At 42.3% G+C, this 23914-nt stretch overlaps 1 protein-coding gene across 1 annotated transcript in view; it reads right to left on the bottom strand.

Annotated features, from left to right (window-relative positions):
* The window catches only part of GSAP (gamma-secretase activating protein), an 87507-nt gene that overhangs the window by 9200 nt on the left and 54393 nt on the right, over positions 1–23914 (bottom strand). The window contains exons 19-26 of the mRNA XM_006834400.1: positions 21345–21398; positions 12710–12838; positions 11949–12007; positions 11198–11229; positions 7687–7748; positions 6375–6470; positions 4197–4267; positions 3485–3579 (exon numbers count right to left, since the gene is read on the bottom strand). Of these exons, the coding sequence (XP_006834463.1) occupies positions 3485–3579; positions 4197–4267; positions 6375–6470; positions 7687–7748; positions 11198–11229; positions 11949–12007; positions 12710–12838; positions 21345–21398 (598 nt within the window). The remainder of the gene's footprint in view (positions 1–3484; positions 3580–4196; positions 4268–6374; positions 6471–7686; positions 7749–11197; positions 11230–11948; positions 12008–12709; positions 12839–21344; positions 21399–23914) is intronic.

Raw genomic sequence — 23914 nt, 5'->3', positions numbered from 1 at the left:
GTAACATTTTCCTGCTCTCCCTCCTTATCCCTGTGAAGAAATGAAACTTCTGTCAAAAGTGGATTTTTACAATCTTCCTGGAATAATGATGTCTCCAGTAAGTTTCTTTTATTAATATAAGGATCTTAAACACCCATAGTAGACAAATCTGAAACTGCCCATTTATTCCTCTACCAACTAGAATTGAAGTCAGAAAATTACATAGCATTTTAACAAATTCCCTTCACTCTTCCTAGAAGGCATCTCACAATTCATTCATATTCCATTGGGATAATTTAAAGTTACTACAAAGTTAATAGAAGCTCCTTTTGTGCTTCCACCTACCAACAGACTTTATACAATAAGGTGTATGTATGGGGGAGTCAGGAAGGGCTCTATAGGTACCAAACACATAACAAATGCAGAGCAGCTGAGATGGGTCTATAAATAACCAATGTTTCAGCATTGACTAATAGAAATAGAATATAAAATTTAAAAAGCAACACAGAAAAACATAATTAAAAAAAAACATATTTTGGAGTCAAACTGCCTGAATTTAAATACTTGAGGGCGGTGTGACTTTAGGTAAATTACCTAATATTTTTGTGCCTCAGAAATGTTACAGAATGGGAACATTAGACGGAACCATATGAAAGTGCTATTTTTGTTCATTAAATTAAAAAAAAAAAAAAAGGTTGGATATTGATAATTTGATAATTTAATGTAGTTCAATATAAGTTCTTATAACTTTGAGTTGTTATGAAAATTAAATGTGCTACTTTCTGTGAAGTACTTGGAACAGTAGTACCTGGTACAAAATGATTGCCAAAGAAGTGTAAGCTTAAAATAAACAAATGGAAGAATGAATGATGGTGCATGGACCCATGTTTACAAATGAGTGAATTAAGTAAAACCAGCATATATATATATATAATGTAGTGTTGCTATCAAAGCTGACACTTTTCAGAGCACATGTATCATAAAAGGCAAGTCATTTATAGCAAATAGAAACTTGTTTCTTATAATGAATTTATATATACATCTTCCCAAGTAGACTTCTGTTAATCTTTGTTGTTATATATTATTATTATTAGGTGCTGTCCAGTAGGTTCTGACTCATAGCAACCCCATATACAATACAACAGCATGAAACACTGCCCAGTCCTGCTCCAGCCTCACAATTATTGCTGTGTTTAACTCCGTTGTTGCAGCCATTGTGTCTGTCCATCTCACTGAGGGTCTTCCTCTTTTTCACTAACCCTCAACTTTACCAAGCATCAGTTCTTTTCCAAGGACTGGTCTCTCCTGATAACATGTCCAAAGTATGTGAGACAAAGTCTCATCTCCTCCCTCCTAACGAGCATTCTCATTGTATTCTTTGAAGATAGATTTTTTTGTTCTTCTGGCAGTCCATGGTACTTTTAATAGTCTTCTCCAATACTATAACACAAATGCATCAATTCTTCTATGGTCTTCCTTATTCATTGTGCACTTTTCACATGCATATGAAGTTACTGAAAATACCATGGCTTGGGTGAGGCACACCTTAGTCCTCAAACTGCACCTTTGATCTTGAACACTTTAAAGAGGTCTTTTGCAACACATTTGCTCACTGCAAAATATTGCTTTGATTTTTTTTTTAACTTTTTATTGTGAAAAGACAAGCTCATCAGTTTTACATTTAAAAAAAAAAAAAAACCCTACACTTTCATTTGAATGTTTGCAATTCCCTCCATGTAAAAACAATGATCCCGCTTCCTCCCTATAGTTCCTATCTCCATTCCACCCTCCTGTCCATCCCTTCTCAACTTTGTCCTTAGGTCAATGCTGCCCTTTTGATTTTGAATGATTGACCTTTCTTGGTGAGTAGACCTTACCAGTGTTGTTGTCCCCACTAAAAATCTACCTGCTGTAGATGATGACGTGGAGTGATGAAGCGCCTGGGGACTTTGAATCCAGAGAGGGTGGGGGGCGCGGAGTGTAGGGGGCAGGTTTGTAGGGTATACCCTTTGGTCGGTTGATAATGCATGAAGGGGACTGGAACCATGGCAATGAAACGATATATGATAGAATGAATGTAAAACTAAAGTTCTTTCATGTAAACTATCATATAATTCACAATAAAACATTTTTAAAAAATCTGTCTGCTGCTTGGCTGAATATTGGGCCATGACGGTGAGTTTCTTTCCAGACCTGGCAGGTGGTGAGGGTCAGAGTCTCAGGTTCCTCCAGTCTCTTTCTGTCCAGTAAGGCTAGTCTTTTTTTAAAAATAATTTCTAGTTTTGTTCTACATTTTCTCCTTCAAATGTAATCCGATCCAGAGCAGTTGATAATGGTAGCCAGGCACCATCTAGTTCTTGTGATCTCAGAGTCATGGAAACTAATGTTCACATATTCCATCAATCCATTGGACTAATTGATTCAAGCTTCTTGACTGCTGCTTCCAGGAGCATTGGCTGTGGATTTAGTAAAATGAAATCCTTGACAATTTCCATTTTTTCTCCATTTATCATGTTTTTATTGGTCCACTTGTGAGGAGTTGTAATCCATATTTATGGCTGTATTCTTTGATCTTAATTAATAAGTCCTTCAAGTCCTCTTTGTTTTTAACAAGCAGGTTGTGTCATCAGCATATCACAGGTTGTTAATGGGCTTCCTCTGATCTTGATGCCAAATTCTTCATATAGTTGAGCGCCTCAGATTATTTGCTCAGCATATAGATTGAATAAGTATGGTAAAAGGATAACAATCCTGATGCATACCTTTCCTGATTTTTAAACTACTCAGTATTCCCTTGTTCTGTTTGAATGGCTGCCTCCTGATCCATGTACAGGTGTCACATGAGCACAGTTAAGTGTCCTGGAATTCCCATTCTTTTCAATGCTGTCCATATTTGTAATGAGCATAGATGAGTGGTGGTAATCTTTGTAACTGCTCTAATTTCTAGCACAGTATGTGGAACATAATAATTGCTAAACAAATATTTGTTGATTGAATGAACAAATGACCAATTCAATTTATTGTATTACATGCACATGCCCCAATGGTTGCTTTGAGGACTGACTTGATTCTGTTTTAGAATCCAAGGGAATTTTTTTAGTTTCCAAGAACATAGGAATCAGCTCAATTCTTGGCCTCCTGTTAGATTCATTTCCTACAGTGTTACTCTTCAGACATCTCAATCAGATTAACCTGGACACATCAGAGAAATCCAGCTCGAGGCTGGCCCTAAATCAGCTCTACTGGTTCAAATGACTGTAGAATGTTCCACAGGACCAACATACACCCCCTAAAGTTACCTGCAGGATACAGTATCATTTACTAGTCAGAGGAGATTCTGGTCAAGAGAGACAACCTCAGGCCTGTCTCTCACAGTGACACCTAGACACACACCATCTCATACACAAGAGTTCTCATCAATACATTCCTGATGTGCCAAAATCCAGGGGTCATGTGAAGAAGAAACAAACAAATTACTCCAAAGAATAAAAGAGGCAAGGCTTACCAGGAGGCAGAGGTAAAAACAAACTGTTAGTAGCTTCCAAAATTTTGGTCATGAGGTGAAAGACTGCAAATTCGGCAGCACTGCCACGGCCATCACTGGGTAACAAGACAAAGTAGCATTGTCAGTCAGGACTGCATCACTAACCCCCAACCCACCCGGAGTAGTGCCTCTAAGTACCACAGAGGGGCCTTCATGGTAACTACAAAATATGACAACATCAGCCCAATGCCTGCAGTCTAGACAGACAGCGGTGGTGGTGGTGTGCCATCGAGTCAGTTCTGACTCACAGCAACCCTGCTTAGAGTTACTGAGGCTGTAAATCTTCACAGGAGCAGAAAGACTCATCTTTCTTCTATGGAGCTCAAAATACTGACCTTGCAGTTTCCAACCCAACATGTAAACCCACTACACTATCAGGACTCTGTAACCAGACAGTAGGCACATAAATTATAAATTATATTCATTTAAATTCCCCTTTTTGTCAGTACCAAACTCGTTTGTCCCTCCCCTCTCATCAACTCTACGCCAGGGAAGGGTGACAGTGAAGTAGGTGGCATACTATTAAAAGCTGCACACCTAAGACAGAGGGGCCTGGCTGGTTAGAACAGCTTTGAACTGGTACATTCCAATAAGGTTTGGCTAAAACAGGCAGAAATCAGGGCTGTGGTGGCTCTCTGGGTACATGATTAAGAGTGAGAAATCACTTGCGTACAAATGTAGGACCCAGCTGTGAAGTTCATGTTTCCTCCAACTGGTTTCCAGTATGCAGCAAATGAGATCCAGCTAGAGGGTAAGGACAGTGGTTAGCCTCTGTTTGCACCTTTCCCTCATGCCCTACAGTGAGCCCTCCCTCAGCTCTGCCCGGCATGGTCAGGGCTGTAAGCATTGAGGCTGCAGCCAGGACCCTGGCCAGCCTTCCTGAGGTCAGTTCTGAGGCACTGGAATCCAAAATGGAAAGACTGAACATACGCATCAGAGTCAAACAGAGCACGCTCTGTCTGTGCGGACAGTGTCCCCAGCTGGCTAGCTGGTCTTGCAGGCCCTCACCCATCAGGGAAGGTCAACGGCTGCTGGGTTTTCTCCAAGGCTTTCAAGTCGGTTCATTCTGGCTTGACCTCCCTTCTGAGAATTGGCATTTCTACCCCTGATATACACTGAATCAGAATCTATATTTTAACAATCTCTCCATCTATAAGAATCACCTGGGAGTCTGGTGTTTTCTAGGCCTGTTACACAGAAAGGGCCAGCAGCTGCCTTCTGAAGAAGGCACAGAATTGGATGGAGGTCAAGAGTGTGGGCTGTAGTGTCAGATTAGTCTCAAGCTCAGGTTCTACAGTTTCACTAGGTGTATTGTTTGTAAGTGGTGTCGAGCTAGTTCCAACCCATAGCGACCCTCTATAGAGTTTCCGAGGAGCAGCTGGGTGAGCTTGAACCACCGACCCTGTGATTCAAACCAACTTTGCAGTCCAGCACATTAACCCACAGCACCACACTAGGTGTATAGCCCTCAACAAGTTACTTATCCTCTCCAAGTCTTGGTGTCCTCATCTGAAAAATGAGGGGGGGGGAATACTTAAAGAGGGTTATTGTATGCATCAATTAGCATTTTGATCCTATTTGTTCTAGGGATTGTTAACACTAATGTTAAATGTTTTATGGGATTAACTAGGACAAAGAATAATGATACTTTTTAATATTCAGGAAGGAGAGATCTAAAATCTACAGTGGGTATCTTAAACAGCTGTGAGCTATTAGTTAAAAGACAAAGCAAGTTAATATCAACACTGGAGAAGATAAGTCATGCTTTCAGAAAATGCACTCCTCAGTGCAGTTCTACTGGGAATAAGACTTATTTAAGAAAATTCAATGTCCTGGTGGCAAATATCAGTACCTGGGAATATCAACCTCTCCAAATATAATGAAGACTGAAAATCAAACCTCACTATAGAAATCCATAGATATATTTAATAAAAAGCACTAGTAACTGCAATAAAGGCATGGAACATTCGTATTAAGTACCTAAAGACTAAATAAGGATTACTTCTAATAATCTTAACAAAACTTCCCAAGTTCAGGAGGAAAAAATACACCCTTGCATACAGACTATTTCCATACTTAAAGAAATATTAGTGTTACTTTTCTTTCTGTATATTTAAACATTTTTCTTTTAAAGTTATATTTCTGCTTTCTAAGCAGGGCCAGGCCTCAATAGGATACTTTTTGGAGAGTTAAGACAGCCTTCAAACTCAATCTAGCCACATCACTTCTACTTACACGTGGACATGGACTGGTGTTACTCATTTCAATGAAATCATTTCAATAAGCAGCTACAGGGTAAATGAGCTGCCGATCATATCAGCAGGCTCTAATATGGCAGTATTTATATAACTGAACTGGAATTTGGCCTTGTCGGTCTATTGGAGCTAATTAACACTTGAAGTTCAAGTTCTCTCATGCCTTCATAAGCCTCATTGTACAGAAATCACTACCTGCTATTTAAGGAGGAGATGGAAGATACCAAGATGAGATGTGAGCATTTGGCAACTGTGGTGAGTCCATCATTGTCCTATGCTTGCAAGAGTGTTTCATCACTATTTGAAGTGAAGACTAACAGAAAACTTCCTACACTAAATCCCCTTTGTTTATCATTTCTTACTTCCCCTTTCTCAATTTATGGCACCCAATATGAGAGGACTTTAAAAAGTTCATGGAAAAAATGGAATTAAAAGATAATAGAATTTCTCTATGAACTTTCTGAAGTCCCCTTGTATACTGATTTGTGAAACCTACAAAAATCTAATTTGGAAAACATGTAGGGGACTTCACTGAACCACATACTGGGAACGATAAACTAGATGGGGTGGGAGGGGGAACAGAAAGCAAAACGAACCAGTTTTGAAATGTAATCCAGAACCATCTGTTCAATTTTCTTCTTTTCTACACCCTGTAGGTGTCTTAAAAGGTGTTCTTTTAGCTCATACACCATCTGAAATAGAATATGGATTGTATAAGTCAAAGCCTACGCACTCACATACAAATGGTTTGAATTAAATACATTTATTGGCATTCCTCATTAATATGAAAAACATTGGTGTGAAAATCCTACTGTCCTCAAAGGATGGCCCTCAATATTCCTCTGATAGTTATGAATCAAGGAGTCCTGACATTTTTCTCAAAAGGAGCTACAGTGATTCACCGAAGCCCAGTAAGTAGCTGAAAGGGTTAGGCTCCAGGCACCGATGATGATTCTCCATATAAGAGGCTAGTGACAGTCACCAACTTAGAAACCAAAGGCTTTGATACCAGAGGACTGAAATCTACTGATCCTGGAGAACTACGGTCCTGGGAGTTAACACCAAGTGATGGCTGATGGTAGCAGTGGTCGGGGGTGTTTACAAGGACAGAGTCAGGAGTAAAAAGAAAACACAAATAGCATGTCCCTCTTTACACTTAGACACTGTGTCTAGAAACTAAACACAGCCCCGACATACAAAAGTAATGAAATATTCATTCTAATGCCTCCAGAAGGCTTGTTTCTATACTCTCTCTGCTCTGATAACCCTCAGGATTGCCTAGTCAGTGGGTGACATTCCCAATCCGTCCCACCTTTGCCTTTTCTCCTTCCTCCTCTTTTCCTTCCTTTAGCTTCGATTCTCTGATCATCTAGAGACTCCCTTGGCTGAAAGAGATCTTTGCCCATGAAACCTGGACCACTGACATCACATAGGCATGGATCTTCTATTGTAACAGACTCCCACTTAGGATGCACTCAGTAAAGCCTAGATCGTGGCCTTTGAAGCAGAGCACTGTACTATTTCAATTCAGCTTCCTATGTGTGCTAATTGATTAGGCATTTTTTTTAATTGTTCTGTTTTGTTCTTAATTAAAAAGAGCCCACATTTTTGTGTTCTTCAATTTTTCTATTATAATCATCAAGATGAAAATGAAAGTCACCCATAATCCGATCTTAAATTTTAGGAGGTTATTATCTTTTTGGGTTGTGCATACCCATTCTAGTACTTTTTCATCTACTTTTGTATGTAATCGTTTTCTATGCCATTGACTATTCTTTTGTCACACAAGATTTGATGACTGACGGCAAACATTTTTTGAAAGACTGAATTAAAAACTGAGAATGATATATACAATCTAGCCCTTTCCCAAGGTGGGATGCCACTTTACAGTGCCCACAGACCACTTACCAGCCCTACCAGCAGCCTCTGGTGGTTGTCTTCTTCCTTGAAGAGGGGCACTGATCTCGGCTCTGAAACAAAACAGAGCAACAGTCTAGCAGGGTGTTTTTCAGGAAATGGGCCGAAAGTAACAGGACTCAGTCCGGGTTTCCTTTCTCTACATCAATGGGAACACTTTAAACTTCCCTAACAGGATCAAAAACTTTCATTAGATAACTGTTACTGAGTCCTACAAACTGAACTCATCACTAGGGCTCCCTCCTCCCTTAAACCCAAACCAAAACCAACCTCCCTGCCACCAAGTTGGAGCTACCCTGCATGGGGCCTTGGAGGCCGTAAATATTTATGGGAGCAGAAAACGTCATCTTTCTCTCATGGAGCAGTTGGTGAGTTTGAACTGCTGACTTTGTGATTCAGTCCAGTGCTTACCCTACAGCACCACCAGGGCAAGTGAAGTACAGTGAGGGGTAGGGGTTTGCTAGAAGGATCACATGACTCCCTTCTATTTTCTTTCACCAGTTCAACAACTTTGGGGGTTACTGAGCTGAAGGAACTGGCCAATAATCGTAATCTGCACAAATGATCAGACTGAAAAGGTCAAGATGGAAAAGTGCTGCTGCTGTTGTTGTTGTTGTTAGGTACTGAATCACAGCGACCCTCTGCACAACAGAATGAAACACTGCCTGGTCCTGGGCCAACCTCATAATTGTTGACACGCTTGACCCCATTGGTGCTGCCAGTTTGCCAATCCATCTCGCTGGGGAAAAGTGATAGGTACAGTTAAATCAAATCGCATTTTCTCCATCCTGATTTGCACTGCACTAAGGAGCTCTGGTAGTGTAGTGGTTACAAATCAGGCTGTGAACCGCAAGGTCAGCAGTTCGAAACTACCAGCTGTTCTGTGGGAGAAAGATGAGGCTTTCTGCTCCTGTAAAGATTTACAGCCTCGGAAACCCTGTACAGGGTCAATATGAGTCGGAACCGACTCCATGGCACATGACAACAACAGGGTCAACTAATGCATCAGACTGCAAAGTCGTTTGAACTGCAAGATCAGTGGTTCAAGCTTACCAGCTGCTCCTTGGAAACCCTACACAGGGTCGCCATGGGTCGGAATCAACTCGACGGCACTTAACAACAACAGCAGGGTTGCCATGGAGGCTTAGTATGGCCCTGTGGGATTAGCACTCAACTAACTTCAAGGTTGGTGGTTCAAACCCACCAGCTGCTCCTTGGAAACTCTTTACCCTTTCTCAAAGGGAAAAATGTGTGGCAGACCACTCCGATAAAGATTGGTCTTGGAAACCCTATGGGGCAGTTCTGCCTTGTCCTACAGGGTTGCTATGAGTGGGAATCTAATCTATCTGGTGATGCACAACAGCAGCACCATAAAGAGCTTTAGTGGCACAGTGGTTAAGCACTCAGCTGGTAAATGAAAAGTTGGCAGTTCAAACTTACCTAGTGGCTTCACAGGAGAAAGAGCTGACAACCTTTTTCCATAGAGCATGCAGCCAAGAAAACACTATGGGGCTGCTCTACTCTGTCACCGTCCCGGGGGATTCAATGGACTTAAGGACACCTACCAACAGAGTCCTGCTATGGCACTGTAGGATAAACACCCGACCTCAAGGTCGGTTTGAATCACAAGGTCAGTGGTTCAAACTCACCAGTTGCTCCTTGGAATCCCTATGCAGTATCACTAGATTCAGAACCGACTTGACAGCACTTAACAACAACAACAACAGGATTTCCTGAGTCAGAGTCAATGTGACAGCAATTAGTTTGGTTTTTATTTGTTTGGGATTTTGGTTTGTGACTTTTTTGAAATAGTGAACGTGCAGTCAAACACAAGCCTCCTTCTGAGATCTGCCCTCATACTCACTCTCGCTCTTCCTCTCCCAGATGCCCAGGGTCAAGAAGGTCAGACCACTCCAGTCAGACCACTGACCAGTGCCCTCATGGGTGCCTTTTAACCCCTTGGATACATGCTATCTGGACCAGATTGAGATAAGGCCATTTAAGACTTGAGCCCAGTAGCCCTGAATTTCACCTAGAATGTTCCATTCTCATGCAGTGACAGCCCTCTCTCTTCTTGGAGAGCTAGTGCAAGCAAAGCACAGAAGAGAAAGGGGGGGAGGGGGGGAGCAGTTTCCCAGTGTGGATTCAGAGAGAATGGGCAATGATGGTGTGGGGAGGGACACTCAAAACTCAACCAAATCACAACAGTCCCCACATTGTAAAACCCAACCAACACAAGGAGGGGAACCCTGAGTTACACATTCCCGCCACTGACTGGTGGGCAGGACTCATGCCCACTGCTCTTGCTTAGTGCTGGCACAGAACCTCAGCTTTAGGTATGGCCTGCTGACAATGGCTCAGGCTCTGGACCTGAACCTGGTTCCCCGGCGGCTGTTCAGTGAGGTCAGGCTCTAGCAGCCGGTGCAGGAAGACGAGCCCACCACCCTGGTTCACACATGGCTGTGTGGTCAGCTGCGGGGATGAACAGCAATGGACGATGTGAAACAATTTCTATATGACCGCCCACCATATACCTCAAATGTTCAACCCACAAAACAGAAGTAGGACATAAAAACAACATTTTGTTTCGTTTTTTTAATGAAGGCTGACCTTTCTGAGACATGAAAGGCACAGAGCGCCACTGAGGACCACAAAAAGGCTCTTGTACCTGACTGTGTTCAACATTCCCTTCCCCCAGTCTCACCTGGTTAAGTAACCCTAGTGTGTCAAGAGTTCACTCACATGTCACACCCTCTATGAGGTTTCCTTCGACCCTCTCCACCTCCCCCATGTATCAGAACTTCCTACATCCTGAATTATGTAACACCTTTCACTTCAATTTGAAATTATATGTTAACATATCTTCCTCATGCCTCAAATCCTGTGCTACATGCTACACACATTGCCTGCTTTGCTCTTGTTTTCTCCTCTCTCTAGGCCTGAGGAGGACAGTGCATAAAATAGATCAGTGGCTTGCCCAAGAGTACATGGTGGACAGGGGCTGAGCTGGAGTGTAAGACCGCTTCTTTCTCACTCCCAGACCCGTACGTTCACTCCATAACCATACCACTGGCTACCTAGAGGGTCCTCACCTTTGTATTTCTAGGATCTAACCAGATATCTGTCCAGGCTGTAATCAACAGGAAAGGTGCATACCAAGCAAATACTCCTGTGTGACCAGACAACTAGAGAGAGCAGCCCCAAATCAAAGGCGTTGCCAAAGCACATTCTGCGGATACAGCCAGAGGGCACATTAATTAGATCAGCTATGCATGAATGCCAACAGCCAGGGACTTCTCCAACAAAAGCACATTTAGTGGCTTTCCCTGACGATCCTGGGGCCAAGACAGAGCTAGAAAGAGCTGCAAGGCATTCCAACAGAAAGTGGACTGCCACTCAACCTGTCAGAAGGGCTTTCTCCCCAACCCACAGAAGTAAGAAGAGTGTTACAAACAAACCACTGAATGAGATCCAGAAGGCTTCAAGACAGGTTTTTCCTTACCCAAATTCCTTGCTTCTAGGTTAGAAATCACCCTACAAAGAAATTAGTCAATGTTATTCACACAGGAAGTATTGTTACATATATTTTTTATAAAAACAAAAATTAAGGCCACACCACCATAAAAAATGCCCTCCTTTAAACACCTCTAAAACCACCATAGAAACTGTTTTAAGGCTGCTGAAAACCTCAAAAACTTTAATCAACTTGGCAAAAGCTACATTAAGCAATTATAAAATCCTAAAACTGCTTAGTGCTAACGAGGGCAATAATTTGGAACAATCACAGCTCTCAGTTATTGGAAACAATGGGAACAGAAAATAGAGCAGGGGTTGGAATGGGGCCTAAACTTGTAACACTGCAAGATGATTCATCTGTCCAGAAAACATGCTTTCAAAATCACAGCAAGTTCACCAGCTTACTAGAAAAGCCCACTTTAAAAAATCTACCTACTACTTACTGCCTGTCCTCTCCCCAAGTGCCCAATTCTTAACACCACTGAAATCATCCCTGGCAGATGGGAGAGCAGAAGTCTGGAAGGTTTGAACATACAAACTTCTCCTCCCTGGAATAGCTCCCCTTCCCTGACTACAATCCCTGAAGACCACAGATGCCAACTCCAGAATCCTGTCTCCAGTGGCTGCAGGGCTCAGCTGACAACATCACTTTGTGGAGGAGACACAGCAAAAGTAGTGTCCAGGAAAGGGAAGGGAGCCAACAAGGTGGCTGCTGCAAAACCTCCCACTTGACTTACTTCATTGCATTATCGAGAATATTCCTCATGTACACTGTGGACCGTCTTTTTCCTCTTCTCTATGGATGAGAACATGTCAGGGGTGTGAAATGTGAAGATTTTTTTGGGTGACATTTTTTTAGATTGAGGACACAATATGCTTTTAAAATTCCAGAATGAAGAAATATACCTTCCAGATAATCAAAATATTTACATTTTAAAACTTTTTTTTTCATTTTAATTTTGAAACAAAGATTCAAAGGAAGTACCAAAAATAGCAGAGGAGATCCCATATCTCTTTTACCCAGTCTTCCCCAGTGGCTACATCTTATGTAACTATAGTACAATACCAAAATCAGGAAAGTGACATTAGTCCAATGTGTGTGCATAGTTCAGTATCATTTTATCACATATGTAGATTCCTGGAACTGCCACCACAATCAAGACACAGAGTGGTCCCATCACCGCACTCACCCCCTTCACCTCTGGGCCATCCCTAATCCCTGGAAACCATTTTTAATGAAACTAGTAATGAAGGAACACATTTGAAATGAATCCTCTTACTATTATGAGCATGCTGTGTGTCTCTGCCAGTCAGTTTCCTCCCGGGGACACCACAGGTCATACAAGAGGCTCTTTCTGCCTATTGGAAGTCAGTATCAAGAAGGTAAAAATGTCTGGCTGAAAATGTGGGTCACCTTTATAACCTAAGACACCACGTGGATCCAATAGTGCACAAAGCTTTTGCTTCTAAGATTGTTCTAGACATACCCCACACATACCTCTTCCAAGATGAGGCTGTTCCACTCGTTCCTGATCATGCTGTTGTTATACTGGAAGGGTGGCTTGGCATATTTAACATACTCTAAATTGTAGTTCAGTTTTTCCCAGTAGCCCTTAAAGCTATGCACCTGTCAGAGACCAAACATCAGTGAGCTTGAGATGCAGGTGTGGTGGTTCAAACTGTCCAGCAAGAGTCACACAAACCTTGCTGGAAAACTGGGCTCACTTTACTCCCACAGCTCTTACATGGCAACATTTCTGAGGAGAATACTTCCCAAGGGGGCGCCACTAGGAATTCTAAAATAGTGAGACCTAAGGAGTTTTGCCTTCCCTGCTTGATTTCCTAGTCCTCTTTTACAACAAAAAGAACTGCTGCTCACTTCGCAAAGCCATCATCACCTCCCTGGGTTAAGGCTTAACACGGACACCTGTGTTAAACACCTCAACTCACTTCCTCCCCAGAGACCCAATTTTCTGACTTAGGTTGTGCCAACAATGCCATGTTCTGTCAGAGAATGTTCACAAAATGTGTGACCTGTGGGGTAGGCTTGCTTTCCTCCTATTTATTTACTCACAAGGATACTGTTCAAGACCTATTCTAAAAGGTGAAATGAAGAAGTTTAACATTCTGTTGTCAAATACTCCAAAACAGTATTTGTAGATCTACCTAGGTGTATGACTTACTGACATAATTGTACTATACTGAAGCAAGAATTCGCTCTCACACCATCTTAAAATCACAAAAACAATGCTAATAACACTTTAAATGTTGAAGAACAGAACCGACACACGCTTTTTTTTTTTTTTTAATCAGTAAAGACAGATTTAAGATACATACTTTTCTTGCCAAAATATGTGTATTTATAAAAGATTTGACTGGGGCCAGGAGTACAATGTGTGGCCATAAAATGAAATGAGCTAATGCCTCCTGTGGTGGCTGGCTTGGCTGTATTACAAAAGACCTCCCAAATACTCCCCATTGAGGGAAAACAAGTCAGACCATAGCTCCTAACTCACAAACACTTCCTGATAGTTTTCAGCTAAGTTCTCAATAATAGTTGTTTCTTCCCTTCCCCCCTTCTCTTTGTTTGAACTTGTTATGGTAATATTGTTGTTGTTGTTGTGAAGTGCCTTCGACCTTGTTGTATAGAGTTTCTGAGGAGCAGCTGGTGAGCTTAAACCTCTGACCTTGTGGTTCAAATAGATTTCTTACTGAAGGACAATGATATTTCGGTTTAAAATGGATTTGGGGTTATATCAGTAAAATGAGCTACATCATAATATTACAACTTGCTGTTGTTGAAGCCTGAAATACCTGTCCAGCCAACATCCCTTCTCCTCAAGACAGGAAATACTTTTTCCAATGAAGTGTCATCTCCAGGGGCAATTGGCCACAAGTCAGGTCTGACTGCCCCTGGAACTACCTTCCTCACCTTTATGCTTCCTACAATTTATTTATAAAAATTACCTTTATCCACCCTTTGGCCTTCCCTGCACTGAAAAAAACATCATCAAAACAATCTTGCAAACATTTGGCAGGAGTAGTTTCCTGACAGAACTCTCTACAGCTGTCTTGCTGTCATCCCTACTTCCGGGCTCAAGCAATGCCAAAATCAGAGACCTACTCATTGGTGTTGTACTGACATCTAGTGGTTAGTTCAGCTAATGACAGGCACTGTAGGCTAAGCACTGGACTGTGAACTACAAAGTCAGCAGTTCAAGCCCACCAGTCATTCTGCAGGAGAAAGAAGAGGTTTTCTGCTCTCATAAAGATTTACAACCCTAGAACTCCTATACAGGGTCGCTATGAGTTGGAATGGATTCGATGGCAGTGAGTTTGGAGTCCTGGTGTGGTGCTGCAGGATAATGTGCTGGACCGCAAGGTCCATTTGAGCCACAAGGTCAGTGGTTCAAACCCACTAGCCACTCCTCAGAAATCCTATACAGGGTTGTTAAGGTCGATGACACTTAACAACAACATACACCTGTGGTTATCAAGAGTAGAAATAAACTGATGGCAACGGTCAGGTTTGATGGATTTTGTTTTGTGTTTTAGCTTTAGCACAGGTATCTCAGAGCACGGTCCATCCAAGCCATGCCCAGAACAAGACAGGAGAGACAGGCCCATCGGCTGTCCCTTCCTCCCTTCTCAAGCCACCTTCCTAATTAAAGACCCACAGATGCACCAATTGCCTTCCTTTGCCTCACTCCCCCTACCTCCTCAGACCCTTTCCTCAGCTGAAACAGATAAAGCGCAGTTCTTGCCAAGTCCGTGGACAAGCTTCAAAGGGGCTCCAGAACCTGATGACTGTATATAAAACTGATGTGTGTGTTTAGATGGGCATTTTGCTGGGAAGAAGGTTTATAGTTTGCACCAGATTTCAATCAGAGGCCCAGAAAAAAATTGAGCTTACAAACAAAAGAACTCCTTACATTTAAGTCAGAAAGCCTGCTAGCCAAATGTCCCAGACACATTTTCATGTGAACTCATGGGCCTGGACCTTACAAAACAGATATTAAGATTTCATAGCTAGATTAATTCCTGGCCTATGTCACTGGATACGTGATCATGTTTTTTATATAGATCCCCAGGTGATTCTTAGGTGTACACAAGAAAAATTCCACTTATTTATACAGAAGAATGACTAGGAGTCCTGGTGTAGCACTGTGGGTTAATGCACCAGACTGCAAAGCCATTTGAACTGCAAGGTCGGTGGTTCAAACTCACCAGCTGCTCCTCGGAAATCCTATACAGGGTCACTATGGGTCAGAACCGACTCAACAGCACTTCACAACAACAACATATATAAGAATCACCTGGGGTTCGTGTTATTTTTGTTGTTGTTGTTGTTGTTGGGGGCTCGTGTTATAACTGTAGGTTCTGATTCAGTACATCTGGGGTTGCTGTTGTTAAGTGCCGTAGAGTCAGTTCTGACTCATGACGACCCTGTTTAGGGTTTCCGAGAAGCAGCTGGTGAGTTTGAACTGCCGACTGTGGTGCTTATCTTATGGTGGAAATGCAAATTCTCAAAAAAGGGGGTTGAACGGAAATGAACCTGTTCGAAGGTCACAGTTCTACTCTGGTCTAAAAGGTCTCTGAGTCAGAATCAACTTGAGGGCAATGGGGTTTCTGGTGTTAGAAGCAATCAGATACTTAAGGAATGATCCAGGGATGTTTGTCTCCAAAAAAAAGAGTTTTCAATTTTGAACCTGAAAGAAGAAAAATTATTTCAAGTCTCTTCTTCAGAAATCATCTCATTTGATCTCTTAGGATGACATGCAGCAATTGTCAAATGTAATTAGAATATTACAAATATTAACAAAAGGAGCAAAGGTTTTCTCATTAAGTTTCCTGTTTCCTGTTTAGGACTTGGATTGCCAGATGGTCTCTTAAAAAGAAAAAAGGCACTGTGGCACCCACCCGCTCATCTGAAATTACTGCCAGGAAAATACGTCTGCCTTTCATTTCAAAAGGGCCTGCTAGCTTTAGTCCTATTTCTGCTGATGAACTAGCATCTTCTTACAGGTGAGGCAACCAACTCAAAGAGAAACCCTTTACACTGTACTGCACGCTGAACTAGTAGAGGTAAAGCATCAATCAGTTTAGCTCTTCAGTGGCTTCCATCTCCAGATCAGCCTTTACTTGCAGCCCAGAAAAACACCACAACTGTTTTCTCCAGCACACACACACACAAACACAACCAAAACCAGTCAATTCCAATGTGGTGACCCACGCGTGTTGGGGTAGAGCTATGCTGCATAGGATTTTTGATGGCTGAGTTTTCTTCTGATGCTTCTTGATCAAGGGTGGTTGTTGATGTTGTGAAGTGCCGTTGAGTCACTTCCGACTCCTAGCAACCCTGTATAGGGTTTCTGAGGAGCAGCTGGTGAGCTTGAACCCCGACCCTGCAGTTCAAATGGCTTTGCAGTCTGGCGTATTAACCCACAGAGCCACACCAGGACTCAGATCAGAAGTAGGGACCCTTTTCTGCCAAAATTTATAACATCATTTGTGAGCCATACAAAATTAGCAACTTAAAAATTAGCCTGCTACATTTGGCCAAATATTTAATTAACTCACCCAATTGGGATGCGAACCCCACGGTTTGCAGTTTGAAACTACCAGGTGCTCCGCGGGAGAAAGATGAGGCTTTCTACTCCCGTAAAGATTTACAGCCTCAGAAACCCTGTGCAGGGTCACTATAGGTCGGAATCGACTCGACGGCACTTAACAACAACAACATTGTGATGGCAAGGAGCTCTGGGTTACGAATCGGGCTATGAACCTTAAAGTCAGAAGTTCAAAACTACCAGCTGCTCCACAGGAGAAAGATGAGGCTTTCTACTCCCGTAAAGATTTACAGCCTCGGAAACCCTGTACAGGGTCACTATGGGTCGGAATCGACTCGACGGCACTTAACAACAACAACAACAATGTGATGCTGGAGTCCTGGTGTGGCACTGTGGGTTAATGTACCAAACTGCAAAGCTGTTTAGAATTGCAAGGTCGGCAGTTCAAGCTCACCAGCTGCTCTTTGGAAACCCTATACAGGGTCGCTATGGGTTGGAACCAACTCGATGGCACTTAACAACAACAACAATATGATGGCTGGAATTGCAATTGCCTTGGCAGGGTCAGATGCTCCCCACCTCTGCTCTAGACAGACTGAAACCTCCAACTTTTCAGTAAGCAGTGAGCATGTTATGTTAATTGTTGTCCATAAAACTAGCAACACGTCATCCCAAGCCAAGATGCTTCGGTGTGTGCAGGTGCAGGGTGAGGAATCCTTGAGCTGCCTACAGAGGGGACTTCACAAGTGCAGTCTCCTGTTATAAATGAATATCCTCCTTCTTCCCCAACACTTAGCAAAAATCCTGCTCCTGTGCCCAGCTGGGTACTCACTTTTAATGGAGTGGATTTCTTTTTAATGAAATCAACAAATGTGACAAATTATTCCATCTTACATCCAATGCTAAGGTAACTCCCTCCTCTTTATGAATTAAACACTCTGTCCTCAACCAAAACTATAGATAGGAATAGCACAGCCTAGTGGCTGGCAGAAGAACAAGAGGGAGATTCCTTGATCCTATCTGTGTCTGTTCCTCAATTTCACCATATGGGAGGAAGATGTACGGAACCTGCACCTCTACAGGAATGAATTCACCAGCCTGATGTTCTGGTTCTAATACACAGTGTTTCTTTGCAGCAACATCTAATTATGCTTTACAATATTTATTGAACTCACTGTCCCAGAAAACAGATGTACATACTTTGGGAAATCTATTAACATTTCCCACATAACCAACTGGCATTTCTGGTGATGCGACAGCTTTGCCAAAGCAACAATTCTAAGTTTTAAAACTGTGATCTCTAGCAAAACCTTTTCATTCAGTGATGATGGTTATATATATTAGAGATGTCAAAACAGTGTCTTTCACACTGCACTCAGTAATTAATTATACTCATGCCTACCCAGTTAAGCAGTAATTTAAACATTTTTAAGTGAACAAACACAGTTAAATAAACAAGTCTCAGGACACAGACCTGCATGGAGAAGAGCTCAGGTCTCACCTGCCCTTTTCCTAATTGAGCAGGGGCAGTAAGCTCCTAACAAACATTTGCAGAACCAATTGCACTTCTCAGTGGCCACAGTGGGTAGTATTCTAAGTCCTTCTGGCCTTCCCAATATCTAGGTCAGGTAGTTAATAAACAAGTGATTAAATACACTCAAGATGTTCGCTCCATTTCCCGTTCACATCAAGCTCATTCAACTTTTATCCTTATAGTTAAGAAAGATATTGTCTCCATTGTTTATTGTCTTTTAATCCATACATGCGTCCTTGGTTTGACAGTCTTAAGGGGTTTTCTTCTCACTATAATCCAGGGGAAGTCTGTACCTTTTGTAAGAAGCTGCCACTTCCTCAGGGCAGTGCTTACGTGTTCATGAAGGGATGAAACCATGCTTCGGATAGCCTCTCTTGATGACAGTCCTTTTAAGTCAAGTACCCTGCTTCAAGTTACTTCTTCTTTAATTTTGTTTTAATGCTTTGGGAAACTGTTTCATAAATGAGAAAGATTTTTTCATCTTTCAAGTGACACTCTTCTCATTTAAGTGGTTTTTTTATATATTAAGCATTTGGAGAGTGCCCCACTTCACACTAAAATTATTTGCAGAGTGAACAGAGGAAGTGTACTTCTGGTTTCATTTGACACTTACCTACCCGCATGCCTCCTTACCAGGTCAGAAAGGAAGGAAATATGGCCCATGGTGATTCTAAAGGCAGCCTGTGGTTCCGAGGCAGCTTTAGTAAGCATGGCAAGAACCGCCACTTAACTTAACGGGGACTGGGGCCGGAGGAACAGCGAGTGAGGCATGCCATTGCAACCAGGTGTGTCACAAAATAATTAAGCTGGGACTTGGGGTAGAAGAAGTAGGTCAAAAGCAAAGGCAGGCACTTAGAGTGAATGGTATGATGCAAGCAGAGGTGGAGAAATAAAAGAGATGTCAAGGCCAGGTGTCCTATGAGCTGAAAGTACTGATTAAGTACAGTGCTAAGTGACTGGGAAGTGGGAGGTGGGGTGGATTTGTGGTCAAACCAGACCCAGCATGCTCCTCTCCTAAGGTCATCGCCAGCCCAAGCAGTACACCTAATGAATCCTATGCACGGATTAGAAATTATGATGATGACATCTATGCAGCAGGGTGACTGATATTACAACAAGTTGATAGGATATTATCATTGGTAATATTTCTAAATTATCTCTAGATTGCTACAGCAACCAGATGATCAAACAGAAATGGGAAAGACAGACAGTTGATACGCTGTGAACCGGAGAGCTGTGGTTGATGTTTCTTAAAAATTTTCTTCACTAGTTTGTTTTTGTTCTTTATATATATTATGGGGTTCGTAGCGATAGTGGTACAGGCAGAAGTAACAAAATAAAAGGACGGAGTCTCTCAGTAAGAAACTTCTAACTACTAATAGAATCCTTTTTATTCTATATAAGGTCAGCAGTTCAAACCCACCAGCTGCTCCTCAGAAACCCTACATAGGGTTGTTATGAGTGTGAACCAACTCAATGGCACATAACAACAGCAACAACTGCTTTAGTACAGCTTCACCATGTCCCACACTTTTTTGCATAGAAGCACAGTTGGTCAGTCTATCTTTAAGGGACTCTTTGGGAACAAAACCCAGCCCACTAATCCCCGTCCACGCTTCCCCCATCTTCTCCCTCCCACCCTGAGAGCATCACTGTGACCTCAGTTGCCCACAGCTTTCCCTAACACCCAGGCCTGGGCTGGCCTTCATATATCCAAAGAAACAGAACATAAATAAAAGGCAGCAGCATAGTGAGCCCCCTGCTGCCAAACACTGAGATTTCCCAGTACACACCAAGCTATAATTAACAGGAGGCAGTGCCAAAAACAACAAAGGCACGTCAAGAAAGCTGGGCTAAAATACTCCCCAGTTTGTAACGACATGCATATTCTTTTCTGTTCAGCCTACCACTCCACCCCATCCTCCCTATTGTGTTCACAGATGCTGCTGAACCCACCAGACTGCAGAGACAAGCTAGGAGCTAACAGCTCAATGGGCAGGAAGGAGATGCACAGAAGCTGGACTGAGACCACATGGTGAGCCAATGCAGGTCACTCTTGAGAAACAGAAAAGCTGTTCAGAGAACCAGAAGGAAATGAGGTAATCCCAGCTCGGGAGACTCAATGGCTTTCAGATCAAAACCCGTATGTGTGCGTGTGTGTATGTACGTGATGCATGCCTGTGTGTGCGGGAAAGGGAGGGAATGTTGAGGGAGTGGCTGCACAAATGAAGTAAAAACAGCTATCAGGCTCTCAAAAGATCATTTCCAAGCATTCTAGTACAGACTGGCTTGAGGTGCAGCGGCAAGTAATCATGTATGTGGTTTCGGTTTTATAATTTTCTCCTATCTTCAGAAATCTTCCCTCTCAAAGAGTGTTCCTAAGAATGGCTGTAATATCATACTCAGTTGCTAAAACCCCAACTAAACCATGCATGTCAGATTAGAACTATGCTCCACAGAATTTTCAATGGCTAAGTTTTCTAAAGTAAATGGCCAGGCCTTTCATCTTAGACACCCCTGGGAAGGCTCAAATTGCCAACCTTTCAGTTATCAGTCAAACACATTAACTGCACCACCCAAGGACTCACTCGCACATTAGGAAGAATTCTCTAGAATCCTCACTCCTATCCTCTCCCCTGCAATCCCTTTTGGAATGACAAAATTCAGGGCCTGTTGGACTCCAGGTTGAATGTGCAGGCAAGCAAGGAAGTCATGCATGTGTGGGCTTTTTAGGAGCTCTGGTAGCGTAGTGGTTACGAATCGGGCTGTGAACCTTAAGGTCAGCGGTTCGAAACTACCAGCCGCTCCGTGGGAGAAAGATGAGGCTTTCTACTCCCGTAAAGATTTACACTCTTGGAAACCCTGTACAGGGTCGCTATGGGTCAGAACTGACTCGATGGCACAGAACAACAACAACAACTGGATTGCTAACCACAAAGTCAGAGGTTCAAACCCACCAGCCGCTCTTTAGAAACCCTACACAGGATGGCTATGAGTCAGAATCAATTTAACAATAATAAGGGACTTACCTTCATAAAAGGCAATGCAATCTCTTCTGTCACAAGGGTTAGTCCAGGAATTTCCTATGGTGGAGAAACACACACACAACCTGCTAAATGCATCAGTGACCACAGGCTTAGGCCCCCTCCTTGGGAAGTGTTCTCCCCATAGACAGTTCTAGCAGTCCTGGTCTCTCCCACTGAGAGCAGCTTCCAGTTTGCTAACCTCTGCTTTAAATGAACCTCAGGGCATATAAATAACAGGGCAGGCGTGCAGCCTATCTCTTGCCTCTGGAAAAGAAATATTCTTCAAAGTCATGATTAAAATAATCGACAGGATCCAAAGGGAGTAAAAAAAAAAAGACTCTGTCACAAAGATAGTCAAAGCTAATAGCATCTTTCTTTTTCTTTTTTTACACATTTCCATTTAAGAGCAAATGAGGCAGATTACATTCACACCATCAAGTGTTCTTAATAAGTGGGAAATCTTCCATTATTTGTACTCCTTCCTCCTACCTCTTCTCTTGCTTGTTAAATGTATTCTAGTTGGCCTCTGCCTCACTGGAAAGGAAACAAGGTTAATGGGATTTGTACTTGACTTTCATGAGAAATTTTTCTGCACTTCCTCCTCCACCATCACTTCACAGATCAGAGCTCCCCAAAGAGCCTGGGCAAGACTCTCACACCACGGCAAACGGTGTGTAGGTCCTAGCATCTGATTAACGATATTCTGCTAATGCATCAGCATTCAAGTAGAAATTCAAATAAAGGATGCTGCCGTGGTTGTTAGGCCCTGTAGAGTCTATTTCAGTTCATACAGAGCTCATGTGATAGAGTAGGACTCACCTATGGGTTTTCCTGGCTGTCTTTATGGAAGCAAAAGGCCAGGTCTGTCTCCTGCAGAACTGCTATGTGGATTTGAACCACTAACCTTTCACTTACCAGTCGGGTGATTAACTGTTGGCACTATCAAATTAAACCAACCAACCCTCTTGCCACTGAGATGATTCTAATTTATGGGGACCCTGTAGACCCTATAGAACAGAGTAGAGCTGCCACATAGGGCTTCCAAAGCTATAAATCTTTACACAAGCAGACTGACACACTTTCCTCCCGGGGAGTAAATGGTGGGTTCGAACTGCCAATCTGTTGGCTATCAGCTGAACTCTTAATGATGGCACAACCGTAATTCCTCAAATAAAGGATGTAGTTCTTGTTGTTAAGGGCAGTCAAGTCGGTTTCTGACTCATGGTGACCCTGTATAGCATTTCCAGGGCTGCAAATCTTTATGGAAACAGAATGCTTCATATTTCTCCACTGGACGTGGTGGGATCAAACTGCTGACTTGTGGTTAGCAGTTCATTGCTTACCCTACAGCACCACCAGCAAGCACTCCTAAATAAAGGATTGCTGCTGTTGTTAAGTGTGATCAAGTCGGTTCCTATTTATACCTTAAGGTTAATAGTCCAGTGCTTATCCTACAGTGCCATACCAGGGCTCCAAATAAATGATTTTTGTTGTTGTATCTAAAATTGTCCTTTATTCACTATTCTTTTGAAAGATGTGTCCCTAGGTTAATTATGTATATTATACTCTTCTATGCAATTCAGTTTTCATTTCCTAAGAAATGAAAGTGATACATAAGAAAATAATTTTGAAGATATTATATAGAAGTATTCTTGTTAAGTGCTATCTAGTTGGTTCTGACTCATAACAACCCTGTGTAGGGTTTCTGAGAAGCAGTTGGTGATCTTGAACTGCCAACCTTGAAGTTCAAACTGACCTAAAACCTATTAACTGCTTAGAACTTAAATGACCTGGATTTTACTAATATGCACTATTCCTGTGAAAAGGGGTATTATAGTGAAGAAAAAAGTTTTCAGAACATTCAAGCAACAGAAGATCTAAGATAATAATCTATTGTGTGAGGACCAGTTTCAGAGGTCTACTCAGTCACATGGCATAACACAGTCCATAAAGAAAATGTTCTGCATCCTCCTTGGGTGAGTGGTGACTAGGGTCTTAAAAGCCTATAAACAACCATCTAAGATACCACTATTGTCTCTTACCATACAAAGCAAAGAACAGTGAGAAAAACCAAAGACTCAAGAGACAATTCATCCAAAGGACTAAGGACCCATGTGAACCACACAGCGTCCACTAGCCTGAGACTAGATGGTGGTGGTGGTGAGCCATGGTGACAGTTCTGACTCATAGTGACTCTGTATAGGGTTGTAAATCTTTACGGGAGCAGAAAACCTCATCTTTCTCCCAAAGAATGGCTGGTAGTTTTGAACTGCTGACCCTGAGGTTAGCAGCCCGATTCGTAACCACTACGCTAACAGAGCTCCTTCGATGGTGCTACAACTACTCATGCCTCTGACCAGGATCACAGTAGGCAGCCCTGGACAGAGTAGGAGAAAAATGTAGAACAAAACTCAAATTCATATAAAAGACGAAACTTACTGGCCTGATTGAACCTGGACTGTGGCCCTTCAAATCTGGAACTGAACCCCTGCCCAGAGATCACCTTTCAGCCAAACAACCAACAGAACTATAAAGCAAACAATAACTATAAAGCACACAATAACTATAAAGCA

Source organism: Chrysochloris asiatica, unplaced genomic scaffold (assembly GCF_000296735.1).
Source record: "Chrysochloris asiatica unplaced genomic scaffold, ChrAsi1.0 scaffold00010, whole genome shotgun sequence".
Lineage (NCBI taxonomy): Eukaryota > Metazoa > Chordata > Mammalia > Afrosoricida > Chrysochloridae > Chrysochloris > Chrysochloris asiatica.
Note: the sequence above shows the minus strand (reverse complement) of the source record. Positions and strands in the feature narration are given on the sequence as shown.